The sequence below is a fragment of the Tachyglossus aculeatus genome, chromosome 9 (genome assembly GCF_015852505.1).
Source record: "Tachyglossus aculeatus isolate mTacAcu1 chromosome 9, mTacAcu1.pri, whole genome shotgun sequence".
In the NCBI taxonomy this organism is placed as follows: domain Eukaryota; kingdom Metazoa; phylum Chordata; class Mammalia; order Monotremata; family Tachyglossidae; genus Tachyglossus; species Tachyglossus aculeatus.
In genome coordinates this window covers 23,558,850-23,586,612 of record NC_052074.1, presented here as the reverse complement: position 1 = coordinate 23,586,612, position 27,763 = coordinate 23,558,850, and the positions used below count along the sequence as shown (strand labels likewise).

At 59.2% G+C, this 27,763-nt stretch overlaps 2 protein-coding genes across 2 annotated transcripts; one reads left to right on the top strand and one right to left on the bottom strand.

Moving 5' to 3' along the window:
* The first annotated feature begins 4,555 nt into the window (after nucleotides 1-4,555).
* On the top strand, nucleotides 4,556-12,985 carry GTF3C2 (general transcription factor IIIC subunit 2). The gene is given in 20 exon segments (XM_038751834.1): nucleotides 4,556-4,606; nucleotides 4,608-4,794; nucleotides 5,006-5,348; nucleotides 5,817-5,930; nucleotides 5,932-6,103; nucleotides 6,527-6,621; nucleotides 6,929-7,006; nucleotides 7,137-7,235; nucleotides 7,860-8,087; nucleotides 8,272-8,383; nucleotides 8,541-8,649; nucleotides 9,451-9,476; nucleotides 9,645-9,774; nucleotides 9,960-10,104; nucleotides 10,213-10,374; nucleotides 10,475-10,562; nucleotides 11,390-11,518; nucleotides 11,787-11,927; nucleotides 12,096-12,203; nucleotides 12,463-12,985. Coding segments are annotated over 20 exon segments (2,742 nt in total). The 3' UTR covers nucleotides 12,688-12,985.
* A 173-nt stretch (nucleotides 12,986-13,158) lies between these two features.
* Nucleotides 13,159-23,228, bottom strand: SLC30A3 (solute carrier family 30 member 3). Its single transcript, XM_038751239.1, has 8 exons — nucleotides 23,105-23,228; nucleotides 17,211-17,395; nucleotides 16,768-16,914; nucleotides 16,501-16,654; nucleotides 15,401-15,599; nucleotides 15,107-15,212; nucleotides 14,363-14,497; nucleotides 13,159-14,047 (listed from the first exon to the last, which is right to left on the bottom strand). Exons 1-8 carry the CDS (start codon nucleotides 23,221-23,223, stop codon nucleotides 13,902-13,904), a joined length of 1,191 nt encoding a protein of 396 aa, XP_038607167.1. The 5' UTR covers nucleotides 23,224-23,228; the 3' UTR covers nucleotides 13,159-13,901.
* Between the last annotated feature and the right edge of the window lie 4,535 nt (nucleotides 23,229-27,763).

Genomic DNA, 27,763 nt, shown 5'->3' with positions numbered 1-27,763 from the left:
TTGTTTTGTTCTCTGTCTCCCCCTTCTAGACTGTGAGCCCGCTGTTGGGTAGGGACTGTCTCTATGTGTTGCCAACTTGTACTTCCCAAGCGCTTAGTACAGTGCTCTGCACACAGTAAGCGCTCAATAAATTCATTCATTCATTCATTCAATCGTATTTATTGAGAACTTACTGTGTGCAGAGCTCTGTACTAAGCGCTTGGGAAGTACAAGTTGGCAACATCTAGAGACAGTCCCTACCCAACAGCGGGCTCACAGTCTAGAAGGGGGAGACAGAGAACAAAACAAAACATATTAACAGAATAAAATAAATAGAATAAATATGTACAAAATAGAGTAATAAATACGTACAAATGTATATACATATATTCAATCAATCAAATTTATTGAGCGCTTACTGTGTGCACTAAGCGCTTGGGAAGTCCAAGTTGGCAACATCTAGAGACAGTCCCTACCCAACAGTGGGCTCACAGTCTAGAAGGGGGAGACAGAGAACAAAACCAAACATATTAACAGATTGAATGAATGAATCAGACCAAAATTATTATTATTATTATTCAAGGAGCAGAACATTGGGCAGGGGCGAGGAAGAGTCCTCTACTGTGAGCCCGTTGTGGGGCAGGGACCGTCTCTAGATGTCGCTGACTTGTCTTTCCCAAGCGCTTAGCGCAGTGCACCGCCCACAGTAAGCGCTCAATAAATACGACTGAATGACTATAAATACGACTTAGGCCCTACTGAGGGCTCACCTCCTCCAGGAGGCCTTCCCAGACTGAGCCCCCTCGTCCCCCTCTCCATCCCCCCCGTCTTACCTCCTTCCCTTCCCCACAGTACCTGTATATATGTTTGTACATATTTATTACTCTATCCATTTATTTATTTATTTTACTTGTACATATCTATTCTATTTATTTTATTTTGTTAGTATGTTTGGTTTTGTTCTCCGTCTCCCCCTTCTAGACTGTGAGCCCGCTGTTGGGTAGGGACCGTCTCTATACGTTGCCAACTTGGACTTCCCAAGCGTTTAGTACAGTGCTCTGCATGCAGTAAGCGCTCAATAAATACGATTGATTGATTGACTGACAGGGGAGGTCCCTGTCGGCCGAAAGACTACAGTTCCCAGCAGGCCCCGCGGCACCCGAGGCGACGCCCCCTCCCGACCGCTGTGCATTCTGGGAGCCGTAGTCCACTCCGACCACGTGACGCCGCGACCCGCCCCCTCCGACAGGCCCCGGCTGTCATTCACTCGTCTTTATCGAGCGCTGAGTGCGTGCAGGGCACTGTACTAGACGCTTGGGAAGTACGGCTCGGCAACAAATAGGCCCACAACGGGCTCCCCGGGGTACCGACGAGGCGTCGGGGGGCTGACGTCATCGGGGCGCGACAGCGGCCGGCGCCATCTTCGAACCTGGACTTCCGGCCGGGGTCCGGCGGCGGTGAGTGTTGAACGGCGGGATCCACCGTCCAGCCCCGTTCTCCCCCGCCCCCGCGGCGTGCGGACAAGAGCCCAAGCGCTCAGTACAGTGCCCTGCACGTAGTAAGCGCTCAATAAATACGATTGGACGAATGAAGACCCGTCGAGGGGCTTGGGGAGGGGCCGGCCGAGCTCCGTCCGTTTAACCGCTTCACGCCAACCTCCTGTGGAGACGTTTCGAGGCAGCCCCGACGGCGGCGGCCCCACTGCGCATGCGCGGCCCGCCCTCCCCGAGTTGCCCGACGGCGTCGTCCCCGAGCGGCCCCACTGCGCATGCGCGCCGCCCTTCCCCAGTTGCCCGACGGCGTCAGCGGCCCCACTGCGCATGCGCGGCGGTGGAGGCCTTTCCCGCCCTTTCCCCAAGTTGCCCGGATGAAAGCTCGTCGCCTCAGCCCGGCCCTGGCCTAGTAGCAATGGCGTTTATTAAGCGCTTACTATGTGCGAAGCGCTGTTCTAAGCGCGGGGGAGGTTACATGGTGATCAGGTTGCCCCACAGGGGGCTCACAGTCGTCATCTGTGAGAAGCAGCGTGGCTCAGTGGATATCAATCCATCGTATTGAGCGCTTACTGTGTGCAGAGCACTGTACTAAGCGCTTGGGAAATACAAGTTGGCACCATCAATCAATCAATCGTATTTATTGAGCGCTTACTGTGTGCAGAGCACTGCACTAAGCGCTTGGGAAGTACAAGTTGGCACCATCAATCAATCAATCGTATTTATTGAGCGCTTACTGTGTGCAGAGCACTGTGCTAAGCGCTTGGGAAGTACAAGTTGGCACCATCAATCGTATTTATTGAGCGCTTACTGTGTGCAGAGCACTGTACTAAGCGCTTGGGAAGTACAAGTTGGCACCATCAATCAATCATATTTATTGAGGGTTTACTGTGTGCAGAGCACTTCACTAAGCGCTTGGGAAGGACAAGTTGGCACCATCAATCAAGCAATCGTATTTATTGAGCGCTTACTGTGTGCTGAGCACTGTACTAAGCACTTGGGAAGTACACGTTGGCACCATCAATCAATCGTATTTATTGAGCACTTACTGTGTGCAGAGCACTGTACTAAGCAGTTGGGAAGTACAAGTTGGCACCATCAATCAATCAGTCATATTTATTGAGCGCTTACTGTGGGCAGAGCACTGTACTAAGCACTTGGGAAGTACAAGTTGGCACCATCAGTCAATCATATTTATTGAGCACTTACTGTGTGCAGCGCACTGGACTAAGCGCTTGGGAAGTACAAGTTGGCAACACATAGAGACAGTCCCTACCCAACAGTGGGCTCACAGCCTAGAGCCCAGGCTTTGGAGTCAGAGGTCATGGGTTCAAATCCCGGCCCCGCCAATTGTCAGCTGGGTGACTTTGGGCAAGTCACTTCACTTCTCTGGGCCTCAGTTCCCTCATCTGGAAAATGGGGATGAAGACTGGTCAGCCCCCTGTGGGACAACCTGATAACCTTGTAACCTCCCCAGCGCTTGGAGCAGTGCTTTGCACATAGTAAGTGCTTAATAAATGCCATCATTGTTATTATTATTAATCCCCATTTTACAGATGAGGTAACTGAGGCCCTTTATTTTGTTAATATGTTTTGTTTTGTTGTCTGTCTCCACCTTCTAGACTGTGAGCCCGCTGTTGGGTAGGGACTATCTCTATATGTTGCCGACTTGTACTTCCCAAGTGCTTAGTACAGTGCTCTGCACACAGTAAGCGCTCAATAAATACGATTGAAGGAAGGCCCAGAGAAGAGAAGTGACTTGCCCAAAGTCACACAGCTGACAAGCGGCGGAGCCGGGATTTGAACCCATGACCTCTGACTCCAAAGCCCGGGCTCTCCCTAAGCGCTGAGGCGGAGCCCAGCAAATCTGTAAGCAGTGTGGCCCAGTGGTTAGAGCCCGGGCTTGGAAGCCAGAGGTCATGGGTTCTAATCCCGGCTCCACCACTGGTCAGCTGTGTGACTTTGGGCTAGTCACTTCCCTGGGCCTCAGTTCCCTGATCTGTCAAATGGGGCTGAAGACTGTGAACCCACCCCCACCCCCACCCCGTGTGACGACCTGATCACCTTGTATTCCTCCCCAGCGCTTAGAACAGTGCTTGGCACGTAGTAAGCGCTTAACCAATGCCATCCTTACTATTAAATCAGATTGGACACGGTCCCTTGGCCCATGTGGGGCTCGCAGGCCCAATCCCCGTTTTACAGATGAGGGAACTGAGGCCCAGAGAAGTGATGTGGCTTGCCCCAGGTCACCCAGCGGACGAGTGGTGGGGCCGGGATTAGAACCCACGACCTCCTGACTCCCAGGCTCCGGGCTCCATTCATTCATTCAATTGTATTTATTGAGCGCTTACTGTGTGCAGAGCACTGTACTAAGTGCTTGGGAAGTACAATTTTACAAGACGGCAGCATAATCCCGGCTCTGCCACTTGTCAACTGTGTGACTTTGGGCAAGTCACTACACTTCTCTGGACCTCAGTTGTCTCATCTGTAAAATGGGGATGAAGACTGTGAGCCCCACGTAGGACGACGTGATTACCTTATATCATCCCTAGCGCTTAGAACAGTGCTTTTCACATTGTAAGCACCTAATAAATGCTATTATTATTATTATATAGAGACAGTCCCTACCCAACAGCGGGCTCACAGTCTCGCCGTGGTGCTTCCTGGTGGCTTTGGGCCTCTCACGGTGCCATCGCAGAGCTTGAAGGATGGGCCGGGGAGAGGGGTCAAGTAAAGAGGTGACGATGATGATGGTATTTGTTAAGCGCTTACTACGTACCAAGCACTCCTACGTGCCGGGGTAGATACAAGATGAGCAGGTTGTCCCACGTGGGGCTCACAGTTTAAATCCCCATGTTACAGATGAGGTCACTGAGGCACAGAGAAATTAAGCGACTTGCTCAAAGTCAGCTGCCAAGCGGCGGAGGTGGGATTAGAACCCACAACCTCCGACTCCCAAACCCGGGCTCCTTCCCATTAAGCCACGCTGTTTCACAAGAGGTGGCCAGCAGCAGCCGCCCCAGTGTCCGGGAGCCTTCTGACCCGTTTCTCCCGGTGCAGGCGCAGCCCCCGGGGAGCCGCTGCCGATGGAGGCCCGCGGGGTCGGCTTTTCTGCGGTGGCGGGGGCCGACCCCGTGGGGGGGGACCCTGGCGCAGGCCCCTGCTGGGGGGCAGCTGGACCAGTTGTCCTCCGGCCGTCTGGCCGAGACCTGTGAGGATGGTGTCCCGGAGCCGCCCCCTCCTGCCCTCGAGGGTCTTCTCCCCAGACAAAGCTGCCCAGCCTCCCCCGCGGAGCCCGGGAGCTTCCCCGAGCCACCACCGCCCGGTACGTACTGAAGCCTCGCCCCCCTGGAGCGGGAAACCGACATGGAGGGAGGCTAGCAAGTAGCCAAGAGTCTGAACCTCAGCCTGAGCTGCCCCGGGCCTGGAGCCCTTTTCCCCTTCCTCAACTTGGGGGAGAAGGGCTCCAAGCCCCGGCTCGGTCCTGCTGACCGGCATCTCCCACCCCCATCTCTCCCCCGCCCTGTTCTCTACAGATGCCCCCCTGGAGCTGCCCGGGGCCTCTCGGATCAGGGCCCCGAAGACCGGCCGGAGGAGAGGTGTTCGGGGGCGGAGGGGTTCGCAGAGGGGAGGGATGAGGGCCAAGAGCGGCCGCCCACCTGCCCCCCTCGGGGTCGGCTCCCTGCCTCTTCCCGAGGACCCCTCCGGCACTCCCCCCATCCGGGTCCCAAAGAAGCGGGGCCGCAAGTCCAAGGCAGAGCTGTTGCTGATGAAGTTGTCGCAGGGCCTGGAGCAGCCGGAGCCCCCGCCCCCCAGCAGCGGACCCGAGGACCCAGACACCCCCGCCGGGACTCGGCCACGCCGGCGGGCTGCTCGAGTGTGAGTGTGGCGGGGATGGCGGGGCGCGGCCCGATTGCCTGGGGTGGTAGGTCTCTGGCCCCGGGCGGGCTCTGGACTGCTTTAGAGGGGAACGGGGGATGTTGGGAAGGGGGCCCGGACCTGCGTGGGGAGCCCAAGGGGGAGGGGGAATGCTTGGGTCTCATTTTCCTGCCCTCAGACCTCCGTTCCCCAGGGACAGGAGCAATCCCCTTATCTCCTCTTGCAGCCTCCTTATCTCCCTCAGTCTCCTCAAGATGACCAGCTCCTCCCCGGGATATTCACGGCAAGCTCATCAGATATGCTCCTCCTCCTCCCCGGTTGCATCTCTGATCCTAATCCCACCCCTATCTGGAGGTGTCTGAAATCGTGTCTGCCGACTCTATTGTGTTGTCCTCCCCCGAGCGCTCTGCACGCTGTAAGCGCTCAGTAAATACCATTGGCCGATTGATGGATTAACTCATCCCACAGGGCACTGCTGTATCTTCAAGAGCTAGCCGAAGAGCTGACCTCAGCGCTCCCTCCCCATGCTTCTTACCCAGAGAGCTCCGAGCTGAGCGACCACCCCAAGCGGGGCCGGGGCCGGCGGGGGGGAGGAGGAGGAGGAGGAAAAGGAGGATGACGCGACCCGGGATGCGGACTTTGTGGTTCAAGCTGAAGTGGAGGATGGGGAGGAGAGCGAGCCCCTGAGCGAGGGCTCGTCCGACTCGGAACCAGCCGCGTTTCGAGGGGGTGGCGTCCAGGGATCTAGCTCGGTGGTGAGCTGAAGGGAAGGCCCCGGAGACGTGGGGAGGAAAGGCGCGGAAGGCAGCCCGGGGGCTACCCAGGGTCCAAAGTGGGTGGCCTGAGGGAAGCCCAAGGGACAATGACATGGGTAACTAAAAAAGCCAGGGAGGAGGTGGGAGCATCTGAAGAAAATTCACTCATTCGTTCTGTTGTGTTTCTTGAGCACTTACTGTGTACAGAGCACCATACTAAGCGCTTGGGAGAGTACAGTGTAACAATAACAATGTATCCAGAAGTCACTGGAGCACCAGAAGGGGTTAGCACTGGAGGACCATGGGGAAGATGGTGAGGGACGGTAGGGCGGGTGACTGCTAGGGGCAGGATTTGGGGGTGCTGGGTTCCTTCAGGAAGTCTTTCCTCCCGCCGACCGCTGTCTTCCTGCCCCGCGCCCTCAGAAGCCGAGGCACCAGTGCCGGGGAATCGCTCCCAATGGGCTTCCCAACTACATCATGACCCCGGTGTGGAAGAGCCTCAACCTCACAAAGAACCTGTGAGTCCCGGGGGCCGGGAGAGGAGAGCAGAGAGGGGAAGAGAGCCACCAGGGGAGATGGGGTCGGGAGGCGATGGGTGATGGGCAGAGAGGGATCACAAAGCCAGATGTGGTACTCGTAGGTCCTGGGTCCTAATGAGGATTTTTTGGGGCCGAGGATGGCAGTACGTTGACTTTCATCATTTTGCCAACCCGGACGATTTGAATTTGTCACCCGTCGGACTTTAGGGTTTGATGTTGGTGAATTGCCGGTCCCCTGGAGTCCCGAGGGCAAGGGCCCCGGTAACCGCTTCCCTGTTCTCTGCAGCCGGGAGCAGCTCCATTCCCACTGGGAATTTCCCGAGTGGATTCCCTCAGCATCCAAGTGGCACCTGCTGACGGACACGTAAGCCCAGCCAGACCGGGACGGGGAGCCCCAGCTGGGGTCCAGGCGGTCGGGGCGGAAGGAAAGTCGGGGGGATCGGGAGGGGTGAGGAAAGACCCAAAGATCAGTGCCCCCTTGGCTCCTCATCCAGGGAAGCAGCACCCTATCTTCCCAGGGAGTTGAAGTCTCCGTTTTTCTCCGTGCAACGAGAAGGGCTCCCGGAGGATGGTGCTCTTTACAGGATCAACAGGTAGGAATGGCCACTGTCCCGATAGGTTCCTCCAGGACCCTCGAAGACCCCAGGGGGAATGGGGAAAGCTGGACTCACCCGAAGGAATACGGGAGCCCGGGGGTGGGGCCCGGTCAACATTGGACTTCCCTCGATCCCAACCACGGGCCAACCGGAATTCCCTGAGCCGGGACTGTTTCTGTCCGAACCCCTGAGATTGAGGTGGGAAATGCCCAGCACGGGTTCCTCCGGGAGCCTCCTCCTCCCCTAGACCAGGGGCCCTAAAGTGAACAGGCCGGTTCTGGGCCATCCCAGATGTTCTGTCTGGTGGAACTAGGGGACCGGTGGCCCAGACTAAACTAAAATCCCGGGCGGTGGATCAGCAGTCCAGCTCCTACTGAGGGTGGCGGGTTTGGGGCCAGAACCGTCCCAGCCTCTCCGAGGCCATAGCTCGCCGGCAGCTCTGCGACAGGAGGAGGAATCCTAGACCCAGATGGTCCAGACTGCCCTGGGGAATAAAGCAGCTGGACTTGCTCTCTGGAGTGTCCAGCCCCACCTACCCCCCTGCCCTGGGCTCTGGTCCTGACCCTTCCTCCTCCTCCCCCCGCCCCCCCGAATCTGAAGCTTCTCCTCTGCCTCCCCCAGGTTCAGCTCGCTGACGCCTCATGGGGAGCGCTGGGATGTGTCGTTCTTCACTGGGGGGCCCCTGTGGGCTCTGGAGTGGTGCCCGGTCCCCGAGGGGGCCAGCGCCCTCCAGTACGTGGCTCTGTTCTGCAGCCCGGGCATGGACGAGACGCACGCGCTGAGCCGGCCGCACGGGGGTCCCGGGCTCCTCCAGCTCTGGGGGCTGGGGGCCCTGCAGCAGGACAGCTGGTGGGTGAGAGGGAGCCTGCCGACAGACGCGGGGAGAACCTGGGAAAACACCATGGGAACCGGGAACCTGGGTGCCCGGCCTCAGCGGCGCCCCGGGGAAACGGAGGTGCCGGGGGACCCGGGGTTCTCCCCTCCCGGGAGCGCTGACGCCGACCCACTCCTCTCACCTCCTTTTCCCTCCCAGTACAGGCAGTAAGGCTTACCTGGCCTACGGCATCGCCTGTGACCACGGCTGTATCTGGGACCTCAAGTTCTGCCCCAGTGGAGCCTGGGAGCTGCCCACCACTTCCTGCAAGGTGCTCCCAGATGGAGACGGGGTGAAATCTTGGGGGGTGTTCGGGGGGAAAGCAAGGCGGCCTCAAGGAGCGGGGCGGCCTCGGGGGACAAGGGGACGTCCGAGTGTCTGCCCGTTCCCCTGGGCACCGCTTGACCCGATTTCTCCCTGGCCCGTAGGCCCCTCTCCTGCCGCGGCTGGGTCTCCTGGCTCTTGCCTGTTCAGATGGAAAGGTGCTCCTGTTGAGCCTGCCTCACCCGGAAGCGCTGCTAGCCCGGCGAACCCCAGGTAAGGCTGGGAACAGTGGGTAGCCATCTATCAGGGCTTCTTTCAGGACCCCAGGGTCGTGGCCAGGTCAGCTCGTAGGAGCAGTAGGGTGTATATCAAGCACCTCTTCTGGGCCGAGCACCGTACTGAGGACCGGAATGAGAAACCGGGCGGCGGGCAGTTAGACACACAGTTTTAAAAGGCACGTTCTGGAGAGAATTGACGTAGCTCCTTCGTCTTGTTCCGTCGCTGCTCACCTTGGGTCCCGTTGCACCCGTCGGTTCATCCCGCTCCGAGCTCTGCCTCACCGCTTCCACCGCACTCCGTTTCGGTGCAGTGGTTTCCCTCCCCGCCTCCCTCCTCTCCGCTCCCATCAGTTAAGCTGCCGTGAGAAGAGTTATGAGGGTTGATGCCGGTGGTTGGAATTCTGCTTTCTTATCTCCTCTCTTCCTGCTGTTCTCCTCCCCCTTGCTTCCCACCTCTGCCCCACTGCTCCCGTCAGCGGGAGAGAGACCCTCTTGGGGGAGGCAGCGGGGAGCAGGAGCTGGGCAGCTGCGGGGGGAGATAAGGGGTATGCGGGTCCCTTGGGGGAAGGCTGAGTTAATGAGGACGGACGCCGGGAGAACCAGATCCTCCTACTCGTATCATTCATTCGTTCATTCAATCGTATTTATTGAGCGCTTACTGTGTGCAGAGCACTGTACTAAGCGCTTGGGAAGGATAAATTGGCAACATATAGAGACGGTCCCTACCCAACAGTGGCCTCACAGTCTAGAAGAATCTCATCATCTCTTCAATCTCACTGTCCCTTTTCCCTTGCAGATGCGCCAAAGCATGCCATCTATAAGGTAAATGCTGACCACCACCCCCCCGCCTTGTCCCTTGAATATCTATCCTCCCTTCCTGAATTTTGCCCTGCCCTGGCCTCTTTTCTCAAGTAGCCATCCCTGATCTCTTACACCTGTTTTTCTCTCTCTCTCCCTGTCCCTCCCCTCCACCCCCCGCCTTCTCTACAGGTTCAACACGTGGCCCTTCTGCAGGTGGGCTCAGTGCAAGCCGGGGGCCCCTCGGAGTGCGGCCAGTGTTTTAGTCTTGCCTGGATGCCATCCCAGCCCCATCAGCACCTGGCAGCGGGATTCTACGATGGTGAGGGGAGGCGAAGAGCAGCCGGGCCGGAGGGTGGGGAAGGAGACCGGAATCAAGTTGGCCGGGGTATCGAACTGGATCGGATAGGAGTTCCGGGGCAAGGGAGGGGAGGGTGCCGGGAACCCTCCCCCGCTACGCGTCGCTGACCCCCGCCCCGGCCGGGGTCCGACTCTGCCCGACCCTAGGCACCGTGGCAATCTGGAACCTGCCCACCACGTCCCTGCTGCAGCGAGTGCGGCTCCCCGACGGCTCCCTGAAACTCTACCCGTTCCGCTGCCTCCCGGCCCACGACCAGGCGGTGCGCTGTCTGCAGTGGTGCAAGGCCAACAGGTGCCCGGGCAGGCCCGGCGGGGCAGTGGGGGGGCCAGCCGGGAGGCGGCGGGGCAGCTGGGGCAGAACCATCCTCCCTAACTACTCGGCCCCGGTGTCCTTTCTCAGCAACTTCCTGGTGTCCGCTGGAAGCGACCGGAAAATCAAGTTCTGGGACCTTCGCCGGCCCTACGAGCCGATCAACAGCATCAAGCGCTTCTTGAGCACAGAACTGTCCTGGCTGCTTCCGTACAGCGGGGTCACCGTGGCCCAAGACAACTGCTACGCCTCGTACGGCGGTGCCCGATCGCTGGGACGGAATCGGGGGGGGAGAGGGCGGGGTGCCCACCTCTTTCTGGAGGGGCAGCGCTGACCCCGGTCTCTTTCGCAGCTATGGTCTCTGTGGGATCCACTATATTGATGCTGGCTTCCTTGGCTTCAAGGCTTATTTCACTGCCCCCCGGAAGGGCACCGTCTGGGTGAGTAGAGACCCGGCTTCACTCCAGCTGTGCCAGGGCTGCCATCTCGGGGAACCCTGCTCCCAAGGGGGGTGTGGGTGGCACGGAAGGAGGGGGCTCGGGAACTGCGAGCCCGAACGAGGGCGGGGGCGTCAGTCAATCGATGGTATTTATTGAGCCCTTACTGTGGGCACTGTACTAAATGCTTGGGAGAGTACAGTACAGCAGAGTCGGTAGACGTGTTCCCTGCCCACAAGGAGCTTCGAAGGGGAGATAGGTGCTAATGTAAATGTGGGTATGGACATAAGTGCCGTGGGGCTTTACACCAAGTGCTCAATCAGTCGTACTTATCGAGCGCTTTCTGTGTGCAGAGCACCGTACAAAGCGCTCGGGCGAAAATGGTGTAACAGAGTTGGGAGACACGTTCCGTTCCCACAACGAGCTCCCAGTCTAGAGGGTACAGAGAATAATGATGGTACTTGTTAAGCGCTTAGTATGTGCGAAGCACTGTTCTAAGCTCTGTGGGGGTGCAAATTGATGAGGTTGTCCCACGTGGGGCTCACAGTCTTCATCCCCATTTTCCAGATGAGGGAACTGAGGCCCAGAGAAGTTAAGTGACTTGCCCAAAGTCACGGGGCTGATAAGTGGCGGAGCTGGGATTAGAACTCACGTCCTCTGGCTCCCAAGCCCGGGCTCTTGCCACTAAGCCCCACTGTGTCTGCATCAGCTGATGAATCAGCTGCGTCAGCCATGCTGATCCAAGTGCCTAGACGCCGCAGAAGGGAGAGGGAGTCGGGGGGGAAGGAGGGCTTTGTCCGGGAAAGTCCTAAGGAAGCCCGACCCCGCAGAGCCTGTCCGGGTCGGATTGGCTGGGGGCCGTGGCCGCCAGTGACATGTCGGGGGAGCTCATCGCCGCCGTGCTACCGGACATGGCCGTGAATCCACTCAACATCAAGCGTCCTGCCGAGCGCAGATTCGTACGTATCCCTCCTGCTGCCTCCCCCGGGATGGGTCGAGCCGGTCCTTCCACCGGGCTAGCTGCGGGGTGGGTGGCGGCCCCCAGCCCGGTTCTCGTCGAGCGGGGAATCCCACTGCCCGTTCGGGCCGCCCCCTGTATCACTGACCCTCCTGCCCCGTCCCCAGTAGCCGCCTCTGCCCCTCCCGCCGGGTCTTAGCCGGATCCCACCCCGGGGGCGGGCGGGCGGGACGGGAACCATCCTCAACACTGTGTCTTATACCTCCCAGCCCATCTATAAGGCAGACCTGCTGCCCTGCGGAGGGGGCCCCGGGGACCAGGCCCCCCCGGACCATCCCGGGCCGTTCCGGGCTAGGACCTACGCCGAGGCCACGGCCCAGCACTACCTACTGTTCAGGGACACGGACCTAGTGAGTTCCGGGGAAGGGAAGGAGGGGAGGGAGGGGATCGAGGCGGGTCTGGGGGACAGGGCGGAATGAAGCTCGAAGCCGAACGGACGTTGCATCCTGTCGTCCCCCCTGCCTCCCCCCGGGACCCTCCCTCATCGCCTGCCCGCCCGCCCGTGCCCACCCCTCCAGCGAGGCTTCCACAACCTGCTCCAGCGGGAGCCGATGTTACGCATGCAGGACGGGGAGGGCCACTCTCAACTCTGCCTGGACCGGCTGCAGCTGGAGGCGGTTCACAAGGTGGGATCCCACCCCCCTCATCTTCCTCCCCGTCCCCTGATCCCTCCCTGCTCCCCTCCCCCTGCTGCCATCGCTCCCCCGCCCCAGGCCCGGGGACGCAGCCAATGAGCCGGAAAATGAGAAAGTGTCAGAGCCAAGCTGAGCGTGGAAATGAGCTGGGGCCACCTCATCCCCTGGGGTGGAGAGCGGCCGGGGCGGCGGCCAGGCCTCCCTGCGGGCTTCTCGGGCCTCACCCCGGCCGCTCCCTCTGCCCTCTCAGGTGCGCTTCAGCCCCAATCTGGCCTCGCACTGCTGGCTGGTGTCCGGGGGCCAGTCGGGGCTGGTGCGGGCCCACTGTATCCGGGGCCTCGCCTGCTCCCTCAGTCGCCGCCTGCAGCTGGAGAGCCAGGCCTACTTCAGCGCCATGTTCCCGTCCCCCTCCTCCTCCTCGCCCGAAGGGCCCAACGTCCCCGCAACCGACCACCGCCTGCTCCCCAACCCGTAGTGCGGACGGACCGCGGCCCACCGGGGGCCTAGCAGGACTCCCTCCGGCCTCACGGCCACCCCTGGCACCCACCGACCGACCCCTCCTGGGCCGCCGCTGCCCACCCACCCACTTGTGCTGCTCCTCTGAGGCCGCGGCCCCCGCAGGCTGGGGGGCTCGGGCCAGGGACCCTCGCTGTTGGCGCTACGGAGCCGGACCCGGGGCGACTCACTCATCTCTCCCTCCCTCCCTCCCATTTTGCTCACATTGAGCACGTTTAGTTCTGGATGGGCTGAGTAAAGGTGCTATGTGTTTTTGAGGCTGAGTCTGTGTGTGTGTGCCCCCCGCCCCCCCATAGGGCGGGTTGAGGGCAAATCTCCTCCCTGAAGGCTTCTGGCTCGGCCCCCGCTGCCCCTCCACCCTCAAGAAACCAGCACACGGGCTGATGAAGCGCTTGCCCGTGCAGAGCACCATCCTAAGCTCTAGGGAGAGTAACGGTGCGTGGAAGACACGTCCCCACCCACAACGAGCCCGTGTCACTTTATTGAATTGGAGCTGTTACAGGATCATCCCTCCACCTAGGATGGACAACAAAAAGCACAGCACCAAGACAGGCCAACACAGCACAGGCCGCACAGTCGGACAGACAGAGGCAGATAGAGAGAGGCAGTGCACACTTGGGGATCCACCGGTACAGGCAGCGCGGATGCAGAGACCACAGCCCTGGCAGACAGACAGACAGGCAGACGGAGCACAGCGGCACCGCACAGACCGAAACCCCGAGGTGGCACGGTGCCGCCCGAGGGCCCCGGGGAAAGGCAGTGGAGGGCCACGGGGGCTGTGGGGGCACCGCCGCCACCCACAGCCGGACACATCTCACCATCGGCCTCACGGACGGACGGACAGAAGCCGTCACGCGCAGGTGAGTGGCACGGGAGTGAGCTGGGCCCGAAAGGGCAGAGTCCGGACCGCCATCTGGTAGTCTCAAGCAGCGACGGGTACGGCTCTGCCCATCAGGACCACCCGCCGGGGCTGGCAGGCCAGCGGTCGGAAAGCCCGTTAGGCTTAGGTTCGGTCCTCACTCTGGCAGGGCAGTGCTGGCATTCGGAGGAGGTCGCGGGGGAGGACCGGGATTAGCCCAAACACAGACAGGCAGGAATGGGCCGGGCCGGGAGGCAGTGGAGGGTGGAACCCGAGGGTGCGAGGAGCAAGGAAGGATGGGGAGCCCCGGGGGCTCAGGCTCGGGGCTCCTGGCAGTGCGGGCACTGGGCCATGTCAGGCTGGTAGCGCTCCACCTGGAGCGTGCAGCTGGCAAAGCCGAATCGGGCCTGGAGCCGGGACGAGGCCTCCGCCAGCACTGCCTCGGGGTCTGCCGACTCGTCTGGGAGAAAAAAGGACCCGTCACTGCCGTCCTAGTGAGCGGTGCGTGGCCGGGTAGATGCCACATAAGCCGGTTGGGCTGAGTCCCTGCCCGGCCCGGGGCTCTCAGTGTAAGGGAGAGGACCAGAGGACCGCGACAGACAGGAGAGACAGAGATGTTCCCCCCGGGATTGGGACGCGGGGCTTCCTGGTCAGGCTGGCTGGAATTCCCGGCAAGTATACTCAAGGATCTCAGCCCGGGGAATGGGATTTGGGGACGGGGATCCTGGGGCCGGGGCCCGGGAACGGGTCCTCAGTGAGGAGGTCAGATGCTCACCTATGGCCAGGTGGGCCGAGGCCACGTGATAGGTGAGGGTCAGGGCCCACAGGCGCAGCTCGTGCGTCGCCCGGACCCCTGGCACGCCCAACAACGCATCCCGCACCGGCTCAAAGCCTATGTTGCGGGGAGCACCTAATGAGAATCAGAATAACAATTGTGCTATTTGTTAAGTGCTTACCGTGTGCTGGGCACTGTTTGAAGCGCTGGGGTGGATAGGAGAAAACTGGGGTGGGGTCCGGTCCCTGTCCCGCAGCGGGCTCGCAATCTTAATTCCCATTTTATGATGAGGGAACCGAGGCAGAGAGAAGGGAAGTGACTTGCCCGGGGTCATACAACAGACAAGTGGTAGGGTTGGGACTAGAACTCAGGTCCTTCCGACTCCCAGGCTCACGCACTAACCACTAGGCCATACTGCTCCACACTGCTTCAGATCTGCAACCAGCCCCGTGTCCTCGGTAGCCTGGTCATCATCCACATCTTCCCAGGTAGCGTCCTCTTCTCTTTTCTCTCTAGCTCTCCCTCCTTCCCTTTGGCAGCGGCCTGGGCTCCCTACCACGCTTTCCAGCCCTCCAGTCACTCCCACCAATTTCCAGTCAGAGGGGCCGGCAGGGCAGCTTTCCTATCTCTAGGGTGAAGAGCTCCGTGGCAGGTTGGGGGGGAGCAAATGGCCACGGGGCCGGGGCCGGGGGACCGGCTCAACCTTCGGCAGAGGAGGGGGATGTGTCCGGGGGTCGGACTGACCTTCCATGAGAACCTTCAGCACGTCCCTCAGGGTCGGGGCAGTGGAGCCGAGGGCGCAGGCGGAGAACAGGAAGGTGCTGATGGGGTCGGCGGCCTTATACTGCGGCTGGGGGGAGAAGGAGGAAGATCCAGAAGCCGAGGGGAGCGGGAGGCCGGCCCTGGGGACCCGACAGAGCAGGGGGTGGATCCTGGGGTGCAGAGGGCGAGAGGGTTTGTGGGGGCCCGGTGGTTCTCCGGGGCTGGGGATCGGGGGCTGGGATCAAGCGCGGCGCCCACCCCCAACCCAGACTGTACCTTGAAGTAGATGAGGGTGGCCGCGATCAGCACCCCAAAGCTCTGCAGCAGATCCCCCAGCACGTGCACGAAGGCAGCGCGGACGCTGGTGTTCCCTAGGTGGAGGGGTGCTTCTTCCCCTTCCTCCAAGGGCATGTAGCCGGACCCGCCGGACCCGTGGCTATGTGCGGGCGAGGCCTGGTGCAGCACAAAGGCCATTCTGAGGGGAAAGCCAGGCCACTGGGCAGGAGGCCCCACACGCCCCCTCCCCAGCTACGCCGTGTTCCTCTCTCCCAGCCCTCCCTCTTTCCCCCTTCTCCAGTCTTGCCCCATCACCTCCCCTAGCCCCCCTGCACCCAGACTCCTGTCCTTCAAAAGAATGAAGCGAGGGATGAAGACCCCAACCCCCTTTGGCTCCGAGGGCAACCAGCCAATACAGCTCCCTCCCCTGCCACTCCTTTTCCCAAGGTGGGTAGCAGAGCGTCTTCTGTCCATTCATCCATCTACTCTGGGTTGGTGGGGAACTCCGACAGCCCCTCCCCAATCGATCGGTCGATCGATGGCATTTATTGAGCACTTACTCCGTGCAGAGCGCTGTACACTGCACACAGAATTAGCGGACACCACGTTCCCTGCCCGTAACGAACCGAGACGGCACTCGGTTCTGCCTCTCTGCACTTTTGAGGAGTGGGGAGAGGAGAAGAGGTGGGAAGGGAAGGGAGGGAGAAGAGTGGAGAGCAGTCTACACGTTCCTCATGGGCAGAGAGCGTGATCACCAACTCGACCGTACATTCCCTAACGCTGAGCACAGAGCTCTGCACTCAGTAAGCACTCATTAAATAGTATCGATTGATGGACTGATTGATCCAAGAGGGGACTCCAACGAGTCATCATCATCAACATCAATCGTATTTATTGAGCACTTACTATGTGCAGAGCACTGTACTAAGCGCTTGGGAAGTACAAATTGGCAACATATAGAGACAGTCCCTACCCAACAGTGGGCTCACAGTCTAAAAGAGTCATGGTGAACTCATCCCAGCACTTAATACGGTGCTCTGCACAAAGTAAGCGCTCAAGAGATACGATTGAATGAATGACTCCGTGAGGTGGGTACGTACAGGAGGTTGGCACAGACAGCGATGCCCGCGGTGAACAGCATGGCCCCCCCTTCGATGTGGTAGTCGCTGTGCAAGAGGCGCAGGGAGGCCAGGTAGAGGAGGAAGCCGGTGACCAGCCAGAGGGAAAGCACGGAGGCCAAAGCGCCCAAGGTCTCTGCGGGGGAAGCGCGGAGTCCGTCAGGGAAGTGGCGTAGGATGCCCAGGGCTCCCGGGGGGCTCTGCCGAGGAGGGGACCCCCCGGCTCGCGGGCTCCGGTAGACTCCTTACCTGAGCGGTGCCAACCGAAGGTCATGGTGCGCGTGGCAGGACGGGCAGAGAGCCAGAGGGAGAAGAGACTGCCTGCCATGCTGCCCACGTCTGCTAGCAGGTGGACCGCGTCCGTCATGATGGCTAAGCTGTGCGCTAAGTACCCACCTGCAACATCCCACAGCTGGCACCCCCACCCCCCTCAGCTCCCCGCCTTCCCCCTCCACGGACCTGCATGCCCGCCCCGCCTCCCCGGCGGCCCCCACCTCGAGGCTCTTGCAGGCTGACCGGACAGACGGAGGCCACCTCCCAACTAGAGTCCCCCCCCAAATCCCCTCTCGCCACCGCCCGAGCCTTTCCCCGGGGACCCGAGATGAGGGGGGAGATCCCTGGGGAGGAGACGGAGGGAGAGGAAGTGTGGCGGGAGAGTGGGATGGGGGGAGGATGGACGGAGGAGGGCATACCCACGACCTCCCCGGCCATGAAGAGGCAGCAGACGGCACAGGCGGCGCCCAGCTGCTTTCGGGCCCGCAACCGCTCCGCGCTGGGGCCGGCCTGGAGTGCCAAGGCCCCATGGCAGTGCTGGGGCCTAGGCTGCTCCGGGGCCGCCGCTTCCTCCGGGACGGGCTCCGACGGCTCTGAGAAGAGACTGAGGCCCGGGGCACGTGTCATCTCTGGGCCCGCTGCCGGGCCTGCTGGCGGGCCTGCTGCCGGCCCAGCTGGCCCCGCATCCCAGCACTTCATTCATTCAATCGTATTTACTGAGCGCTTACTGTGTGCAGAGCACTGGACTAAGCACTCGGGAAGTACAAGTTGGCAACATCTAGAGACGGTCCCTACCCAACCGCGGGCTCGCAGTCTAGAAGGGGGAGACAGACAACAAAACAAAACATGTGGACAGGAGTCAAGTCGTCGGAACAAATAGAATTAAAGCTAGATGCGCGTCATTAACTAAACAAATAGAATAGAACAAGAATAGAATAGAACAAAATAAATAGCAATCCCAACCCGGATCGGTTGATCTCAGACCCAGTCTTCCCTCTCCAGGAACCCCGCTCTGGCCCCCACAGGACTTCTCATCAACCCTGCTACACAAGACCCGCTGAGCAAACTCGAATCCGGTTCCACCTTGGGCAGCCAATGCCCCCTTCTAGAGTTTCCTGCCTCCAATCTTGGCCCCAGCCCCGCAACTGGCTCGTCCCATTTCTTCATCATCATCGTCATCATCAGTGGTATTTATTGAGTGCTTACTCTGCGGACTAAGTGCTTGGGAGAGGACAAAACAACAGAGTTGGCAGGCACCACAACCAGCTTCCCTGCCTTACCTCCTTCCCTTCCCCCCAGCACCTGTATATATGTATATATATTTGTACGTATTTATTACTCTATTTTACTTGTACATATCTATTCTATTTATTTTATTTTGTTAATATGTTTTGTTCTCTGTCTCCCCCTTCTAGACTGTGAGCCCACTGTTGGGTAGGGACCGTCTCTATATGTTGCCAACTTGGACTTCCCAAGCGCTTAGTACAGTGCTCTACACACAGTAAGCGCTCAATAAATACGATTGATTGATTGAGAAGGGCTGAGGGTTGGGATAGAGAAGCAGCGTGGCGTAGTGGATAGAGCACAGTGGATAGAGTCAGAAGGTCTTGGGCTCTAATTCTAGCTCTGCCACTTGTTGGCTGTGTGACCTTGGGCAAGTCACTTCACTTCTCTGGGCCTCAGTTACTTCATCTGTTAAATGGGGTTTGAAACTGTGAGCCCTATGTGGGATGGGGACTGTGTTCAACGCGATTTGCTTACATCACTCCCAGCACTTAGTACAGTGCCTGGCACATAGTAAAGCACTTAACAGATGTCATAATTATTATTATTTTTGGAATGAACTGGGCAAGAGCTGCACCCAGGCATGGCAGAGAGATGGCAGTGGCTCATTACTGGGGAGGGCGGAATGGGGGGCAGGCCCAGGGTTCATTGGGAATCTGGGGCAGAGAATAATAATAATAATAATGGTATTTGTTAAGCGCTTACTATGTGCAAAGCACTGTTCTAAGCCCTGGAGGGGATACAAAGTGATCAAGTTGGCCCACATGGGGCTCACAGTCTTCATCCCCATTTTACAGATGAGGTAACCGAGGCCCAGAGAAGTTAAGTGACTTGCCCAAGGTCACCCAGCTGACATGTGGTGGAGAGGGATTCGAACCCATGACCTCTGACTCCCAAGCCCGGGCTCTTTCCATTGAGCCACGCTGCTTCTCTGGACCAGCCAGGAGGGAGAAGGGTCAAAGGGGAAAGGGGAGGTCAAGCTTCTGGCTTTTTGGCTTTAGATTTCAGACAAAATCACTGAATCGAGCCCCAGTTCTCAACCCAAAGGGTGTGTCTCCCGGGATGGAGTTTATGTTTTTTGTTTGCTTTTTTAATGGTATTTGTTAAGAATTTTCCAAGTACTGGGGCAGAGGCAAGCTAAACGGTTTGGACACAGTCTCTGTCCCACATGGGGCTCACAGCCTTAACCCCCATTTTACAGATGAGGTCACTCATCTGTGTGAAGTGACTTGTCCAAGGTCACACAGCAGAAGAGTGGCGGAGCCGGGATTAGAACCCAGGTCCTTCTGGCTTCCGCGCCCATGTTCTATCCACTAGCCAACCTGTTTCTTTTCCACAGTAAGCGATCAGGGAGGGTCCCCCTGATCAGAGACCAGAGGAGCTGTGGCCTGCACGGATCTCCCCAGCTCTCGCCCTTTCCATCAGAGAGAACCGGGGACTTCACAGAACCCAGGGTTGGGCAGTGGGTGGGCTCCAGGAAGATTTAGGTCTCTGGGAGGGTTGGGGGGTGGAGTGGGTGTGTAGCGGGGCTATTTCTAGCCCCAGAGAGCTCCCTGAAAGAGGGCTGAAAACGAGGACAGAAAGAAGCTAGGCAGAAGGATACAGGAGCGGAAAGGGACCAAGAGGGGGGAGATAAAAGAATTCCTGATAATTCTCCTGGCCTTCAGGAGAATCTCTGGTACTCCATAGTCCCTATGAGCATATCGCTGTTTCTCTTTCTCTCTCTCACACCCCCCTCCCACATACACACACACACACACACACAGGCATCACCCACACAAATAAGAGACACACTCCCACCCCCTCCCTCCAATCGAAAACTCTCCCCAAAGAGAGACCAAAAGAGGGAAGGGGAGGGAGTGGAAAGAAGGGGTTATAAAGAGAGAGGTGAGTCTGGCCCGGGCAGAGGGAAGCAGGGGCAGAGATGGAGAAAGGGGCCGAGGGAGTCCGCAGGGTGAGGGGCAGGCTCTGGCCGAGCTGAACTTTCATTCATTCATTCATTCAATCGCATTTATTGAGCGCTTACTGTGTGCAGAGCACTGGACTAAGCGCTTGGGAAGTCCAAGTTGGCAACATCTAGAGACGGTCCCTACCCAACAGCGGGCTAACAGACTAGAAGGGGGAGACAGACAACAAAACGAAACATGTTAAATAAATAGAATAAATATGTACAAATAAAATAGAGTAATAAATAGGTACAAACATATATACAGGTGCTGTGGGGAGGGGAAGGAGGTAAGGAGGAGGGGGAGAGGAAGGAGGGGGCTCAGTGTGGGAAGGCCTCCTGGAGGAGGTGAGCTCTCAGTAGGGCTTTGAAGGGAACGGGGTGGGTTGCAGAGGAGGATTGGGGGGTCAGAGGCGGGAGAGCAGGCTGGGATGTCCCCCCGGCCGCCCCCGGCCCCGCTGTCCCCGTTGGCCTCGCGTCTCATTTCACACCTCGCCGCCCCCGAATCCCCGGCCCCCTCCCTCCCTCCTCCGCCCCCGGCCCGCACCTGCTCCCCGCCCCCTTCCCAACCCACAAAACGGCCCCCAGCTTGGGAGCCAGTCGGGACTGGAGACCGGGAGCCGGGAAGTCTGGGAGCAGGGGAGTCGAAGGCTGGGACCTGGAGAGGGAGATCAGGGGCTGGAGGAAACGGGCCGGGGGCGGATTCGGGGGTCTCGGGCCTGGGGGCCCCCCAGAAGCCCGGCACACAGGGCCTGGCAAACAGCAAACGCTCAACAAATAGCACGACTCTTAGCATCATCACTATTATTGGACCTCTGGGGATTCAGAGACGTAGGACCAGGGGCCCGAGTCGCCGGTGAGGGAGAAGATGTGGGGAGGCCGTGGGATGGAGGAGGAAGAAGATGCGGGGGGTGGGAAGGCCGCGGGATGAGGGAGAAGATGTTGGGGAGGCCGTGGGATGGAGGAAGAAGATTCGGGGGGTGGGAAGGCCGCGGGATGAGGGGGAAGATGTTGGGGAGGCCGTGGGATGGAGGAAGAAGATTCGGGGCGTGGGAAGGCCGCGGGATGTTCATTCATTCGTTCAATCGTATTTATAGACACCACTGGACTAACCGCTGGGGAAGTCCACCGCTTAGAACAGTGCTTTGCACATAGTAAGCGCTTAACAAATACCATCATTATTACTATTATTACGAATCGGCAACAGATAGAGACGGTCCCTACCCAACCACGGGCTCACAGGGTAGAAGGAGGATGAAGGATGGAGGAAGAAGAAGCAGATATTGAGGCCGCGGGATGAAGGAGAAGATGTGGGGAGGCTGTAGGATGGAGGGAGAAGATGCGGGTGTTGGGGAGGCCGAGGGATGTAGAGATGATGCGGGTATTGGGGAGGCCGCGGGATGTAGGAAAGATGCGGGCTTTGGGAAGGCCGCGGGATGTAGGAAAGATGCGGGTATTGGGGAGGCCGCGGGATGTAGGAAAGATGCGGGTATTGGGGAGGCCGCGGGATGTAGGAAAGATGCGGGTATTGGGGAGGCCGCGGGATGTAGGAAAGATGCGGGTACTGGGGAGGCCGTGGGATGTAGGAAAGATGCGGGTATTGGGGAGGCCGTAGGATGGAGGGAGAAGATTCGGGGAGTGGAAAGGCCGCGGGATGTTCATTTAGTCATTCAATCGTATTTATAGAGCACTGGACTAAGCGCTTGGGAAGTACTAGTCGGCAACAGATAGAGCCAGTCCCTACCCAACAACGGGCTCACGGGCTAGAAGGGGGATGAAGGATGTAGGAAGAAGATGCGGGTGGTGGGGAGGCCGTGGGAGGTAGAGATGATGCGGATGTTGGGGAGGCCGTGGGATGGAGGAAAGATGCGGGATGAGGGAGAAGATGTGAGGAGGCCGTAGGACGGAGGGAGAGGATGCGGGGGTTGGGCGGGAAGCCTCGGAGGGAGCGTGTGCCGGCTGGGAAGGGGCGCCGGCCGCAGGGGGCTTTGTCCCTCTCCACCCGGACCAGGTTGGGGAGCGGGGAGCGGGGAGCGGCCCGCGGCGGGATGCGGAGCCAGGGGGGCCCGGCTGCCCGGCTTCCCCGCCGTCTCTGCGGCAGAGGCGGCCCGCCCTGACCTCCAGCCGCGGGGCCCGGGGGTGGGGGCCAAGGGGGCCGAGCCCGGGGGCACCGGGCCACCGGGGACACTCACGGACGGGCGGGCGGAGGCAGAGGGCAGACAGAGGGACAGCAGAGGGTGGGCAGGGGCTGGAGGAGTCCGGGGCAGGGGATGGGCTGGAGTCCGGGGCAGGGGATGGGCTGGAGGCCGGGGCAGGGGATGGGCTGGAGTCCGGGGCAGGGGATGGGCAGCGGCTGGGCAGGGGCTAGAGTCATGGGCAGCGGCTGGAGTCCGGGGCAGGAGATGGGCAGCGGCTGCAGTCCGGGGCAGGAGATGGGCAGCGGCTGGGCAGCGGCTAGAGTCCTGGGCAGGGGCTGGGCAGCGGCTGGGGCTAGAGTCCTTGGCAGGGGCTGGGCAGCGGCTGCAGTCCGGGGCAGGGGATGGGCAGCGGCTGGGTAGGGGATGGGCAGAGGCTGGGCAGGGGCTAGAGTCCTGGGCAGGGGCTGGGCAGCGGCTGGAGTCCGGGGCCAGAGTCCTGGGCAGGGGCTGGGCAGCGGCTGGAGTCCGGGGCCAGAGTCCTTGGCAGGGGCTGGGCAGCGGCTGGGCAGCGGCTGGGTAGGGGCTGGGCAGAGGCTGGGCAGGGGCTAGAGTCGTGGGCAGGGGCTGGGCAGCGGCTGGAGTCCGGGGCCAGAGTCCTGGGCAGGGGCTGGGCAGCGGCTGGGCAGCGGCTGCAGTCCGGGGCAGGGGACGGGTAGGGGCTGGGCAGAGGCTGGGCAGGGGCTAGAGTCCTGGGCAGGGGCTGGGCAGCGGCTGGAGTCCGGGGCAGGAGATGGGATGGGCAGCGGCTGGGCAGGGACTAGAGTCCTGGGCAGGAGCCGCTGGGCAGGATTCGGGGAGCAGGGGCCGGGGGTCTGGGGAGGACAGGGACGGGGGGGCCAGGGGCCGGGGGTCCGGGGGTCCGGGGAGGGCGCGTTGGGGCTGTCACCTCTTGAGTCGCAGGCTGCAGGCAGCTGGGGCGGGCCGGAGGGGCACCAGGCGGGCGGTCTCGGAGCTGGGGGCGCCGGGCTCCGCCATCCCGGGGAGGCCCGAGGAGCCCCCGGCCATCCCAGCCGTCCGCGGCGGCGGCGGCGGGCCGGACTGCACAGCCCCCGGAGCCGGCTCCGGCCCCCTCCCCACGTCGGGGGGGTCCGGAGCCCCGCCCCCCGAAACGGCGCTCCGCCCCGGGGACCCAGGCGTCCCAGCCCCCGGACCCCCGTCCGGACCCTCGGGCTGGCTGGCTGGCTGGCTGGCTGGCTGCCCGGGGGTCCGGCTGGTCCCTGGAGGGGCGAGAAGCCCCCTCCCCAAAACACACACACACACACACGGGCACAGAGCCCGGCCCTGGACCTCTTCACAATAAATGGGGGGAAAACCGTGGGCGCAGTCACAGAAACAGCAGGAAAGTAGAAGCACAGAAAGAGATCTAAGAACATAAGGGACAGAAATAGATGAAAAAAAAAAAAAACCCAACAAAACCCAAAACCAACCAGGCCTGGCACAGACCGGGGCTATATCTGTACCCGAGTGAACTCGCCGGAGAAAGTAGACGGAGGGTTAATCTGGGAAAGTTTCACGGAGGAGGAGGAGGAGGAGGTGGGCTGCTAAAGGGAGTTGAAAGGAGATTCGGGGTCGGGCCCTGCCCCAGGGGTCCCTAAAACTCTTGGGTTTCCATAGAGACTTGAGTTCAGACGGTTGTCATCACCGTCCTCTCCCTTTTTCTCCTCTTTTCCCTCCATCTCCTCCTCTTTCTCCTCTCCACTCCTTTTGCCTCCTCTCCGCCTCCTCTTCTTCCTCTCCTCTTCTTCCCCTTCCTCCTCTCCTCCTCTCCCTCTCTTCTTCCTCTCCGCCTTCTCTTCTTCCTCCTCTCCGACTCTTCCTCTCCTCCTTCTCTTCTTCCTCCTCTCCACCTCCTCTCCTCCTCTTCCTCTCTTCTTCCTCTCCACCTTCTCTTCTTCCTCCTCTCCTCTTCTCTACCTCTTCCTTCTCTCCGACTCTCTTCTTCCTCTCCTCCTTCTCTACTTCCTCCTCTCTTCCTCCTCTCCTCTTCTTCCTCTCCTCTTTCTCTTCTTCCTCCTCTCCTTCCTCCTCTCCTCTTCTCCTCCTCCTCTCCGTCGTCCCATTCACCATCAGCAGTACGGACGGACCCCATCTGCTAGGTGCATAGCCCTGCCCTAAACGCTTGGGGAACCTACCCGGATCGAATAATAGTAATGATGGCATTTTTTAAGCGCTTATTATGTGCCAAGCACTGTTCTAAGCGCTGGGGGGGGGGATACCAGGTAATCAGATTGCCCCACACGGGGCTCACGGGCTTCAGCCCCATTTTACAGATGAGGTAACTGAGGCCCAGAGAAGTTAGGTGACTTGCCCAAAGTCGCACAGCAGACAAGTGGCGGAGGCGGGATTAGAACCCATAACCTCTGACTCCTAAACCCGTACTCTTTCCACTGAGCCACGCTGCTTCTCTAGTAAGAAGGATCCCTGCCTTCGAGGAGTTTACAACCTCGTGAGGGAAACGGGGAAATGTAAACGCACGAATACCGAAGCGTCGAAAGAGAGCGAGAGAGGAGGTGAATAATAACCCCAAACGGATCAACAAACGTCTTAATCAGAGAAGCAGCGTGGCTCAGTGGCAAGAGCCCGGGCTTGGGAATCAGAGGTCGTGGGTTTTAATCTCGGGCTCCGCCACTTGTCAGCTGGGTGACTTTGGGCCAGTCACTTCACTTCTCTGGGCCTCAGTTCCCTCATCTGTATAATGGGGATGAAAACTGCAAGCCCCACATGGGACAACCTGATCACCTTGTATCTACCCCAGCGCATACGTGGAACATAGTAAGCACTTAACAAATACTATTATTATTAGTAGTATTAGTAATAATAATAATAATAATAATAATAAGAGATGAGGGCAGAGGAATCGTGACAGAGCTGGCCCGGCCGCAGAGGTGGGGTCGAGGGAAACCTTTCTGGAAGGGCTTTGAAGAAAGCTGGGGAACTTGGTTCGGGGAAATCGAAATCTCCTAAAAGGTAAGGTCGCTGTGGGCAGGGAGTTTATCCTGTTGTATTCTCCCAAGCTCTTAGTCCAGTGCACTGCACACAGAAAACGCTCACTAAATAGCACTGATCGATTGATTGATTGGAGTGATGCCGACTCGTTGAGGACAGGGAATGAATTTACTAATTCTGTTATACTATACTGTCCTCAGCGCTCAGTCCAGTGCAGTGCACCTAGTAAGCGCTCAATAAATACCACCGATGGATGGATTGGAGTGATGCCAACTCGTTTCGGGCAGGGAACGTGTCTACCAACTCTGCTGTATTTGGATTCTCCCAAGCGCTTAGTCTGCACACAGTAAGCGCTCAATAAATACCACTGATGGATTGGGGTGATGCCAGGGGATGGGAGTTGAGGCGCAGAAGGAGGGTCATCTTGGGGCGGGGGGGTGGTCTCCGCCGATGTCTCCCCCGGCCCCAAGCCCGGACAAAGCTTTGGGGAGTCGGTCCGGGGCGGGTCCCTGGATTTGGGGGGGTCAGGAGGGGGGGGGGGTTGGACAGACTCCAGGGGATCGTTGGCTTGGGAGAAGGCAAAGAGTCATCCAATAGTGTTGTGCAAAACAATGGGCCGTGGGAGGTAGGGGGAGGGGGTGGGTGAATGGGATGCAGGGAGGAAGGGGCGGTGGGCGCTCAATAAAACGGAGAAAGGGAAAGGGAGGAGGAAAATGGGAGGAGGCAGGGGAGAAAGAGGAGGAGGAGGAGAAAGGGGGGAAAGAGGAGGGGGAGGAAGAGGGGAAGAGGACGGAGAGGAGGTGGGGGATAAAGGAAGGGAGAAAGGGGGAAGAGGAGGAGGAGGCAGGGGAAGAAGAGGGAAGAGGACGAGGGAGCAGGGGAGAAGGAGAGGGAAGAAAAGGGAGGAGGAGGAGGCAGGGGAGAAGGGAGAGGGAAGAAGAGGAGAAGAGGAGGCAGGGGAGAAAGAGGAGAGGGAAGAAGAGGGGAAGAGGAGGAGAAGGAAGAGGAGGCAGGGGAGAAAGAGGAGAGGGAAGAAGAGGGGAAGAGGAGGAGGAAGAGGAGGAGGAGGCAAGGGAGAAAGAGAAGGGGGAGGAAGAGGAAGGGGGAAGAGGAGGACAGAAGGGAGAAATTAGGGCTAGAGGACGCGGGAGGAGGAGGGATGAAAGGAGGAGGGCGGAAAAGGAGGAGGGAGAATAGAGAAAGAAGGAAGGACGGAGAGGTGAGGAGAAGAGAAAGGAGGAGAAAGAATATGACGGGGAGGAGAAGGAGGGGAAAAAAAGGAAGTGGAGGGGGAAGAAAGACAGAGAAAGCGGGACAAGAAAGCAGGAACTCCAGATCCCGGCGGCGGACAGACAGAGCGTCGTCGGGGCGGGCCCAAACTGCAGGTCCCGCCAAGCAGCGCGGCTCCCGACCCCGGGATTGTGGATTCCCAAGGCGGAGATCTGGGAATTCGGTGAACCTCCTCCGTGAGTCCTGGCACTGACCTTCCCGTTTCCCATCCGTGCTGACCCGGAGCCGGCTAACGGTGACAGGAGGCTCCCTGCGCTTAGCACGCCTGGCTTTAATTTAGTGGAGGGAGAAGCAGCGCTGATTTTTCATTGTTTCCGTGTCTGCCTTGGACACCTCCTTGTGGTGACCAGTGGCTAATAATAATGATAATAATAATAATAATGGTATTTGTTAAGCGCTTACTATGAGCCAAGCACCGTTCTAAGTGCTGGGGTAGATACAAGGTAACCAGGTTGTCCCACGCGGGGCTCACAGTCTTCATCCCCATTTTACAGATGAGCTGAGTCACAGAGAAGTTAAGTGGCTTGCCCAAAGTCACACAGCTGATAAGTGGTGGAGCCGGGATTAGAACCCATGACCTCTGACTCCCAAGCCCGGGCTCTAGAAGAATTCAAGTTTCTTGCCCCGGCACCGCAGTAAATCCCAGCTGGTCCAGGGGCCGGATGGGAACCTGAAAAGCCTCCATTCATTTGTTCATTCAGTCGTATTTACTGAGCGCTTACTGGTGCGTAGCACTGTACTAAGCGCTCGGGAAAGTACATTTCGACAGTAGTGATATTCCCTGTCCACATGAGCTCCCGGCCCTCAGTTCTGGTGGGGTTGATTTATATGATAGTCTTATTTATTAAGCGCTACCTATGTGCCAAAGCTCTGTGCTAAACGCTGAGGTAAACAACGAGACCTAGTCCTTGTCCCTCACGGAGCTAGGAAGCTAAAAGGGAGGGAGTGCTGGTATTTTATCCCTATTTTATAGATGAGGAAATCGAAGCACAAGGGAGTTGGGTAAAAATAATAATTGTGGTATTTGGGAAGCGCCCATTGTGTACCAAACATTGCCCTAAATGCTGGGATAGATACAGGATAATCAGGTCAGAAAGAGTCCCTGACCCACAGTCTAAGAGGGGGCAACAGTAGGTATTTAATCCACGTTGCAGGTGAGGAAACTGAGGTACAGAGAAGTTAAGTGACTTGTTCAAGCTCACACAGCAGGCAAATGGTAGAAACTCCCCAGCCCGGGATCAAGCCACTCGGCCATGCTGTTTTAATTTTCACGTTGTATTTATTAAGCGCTTAGTGTGTGCAGAGCACT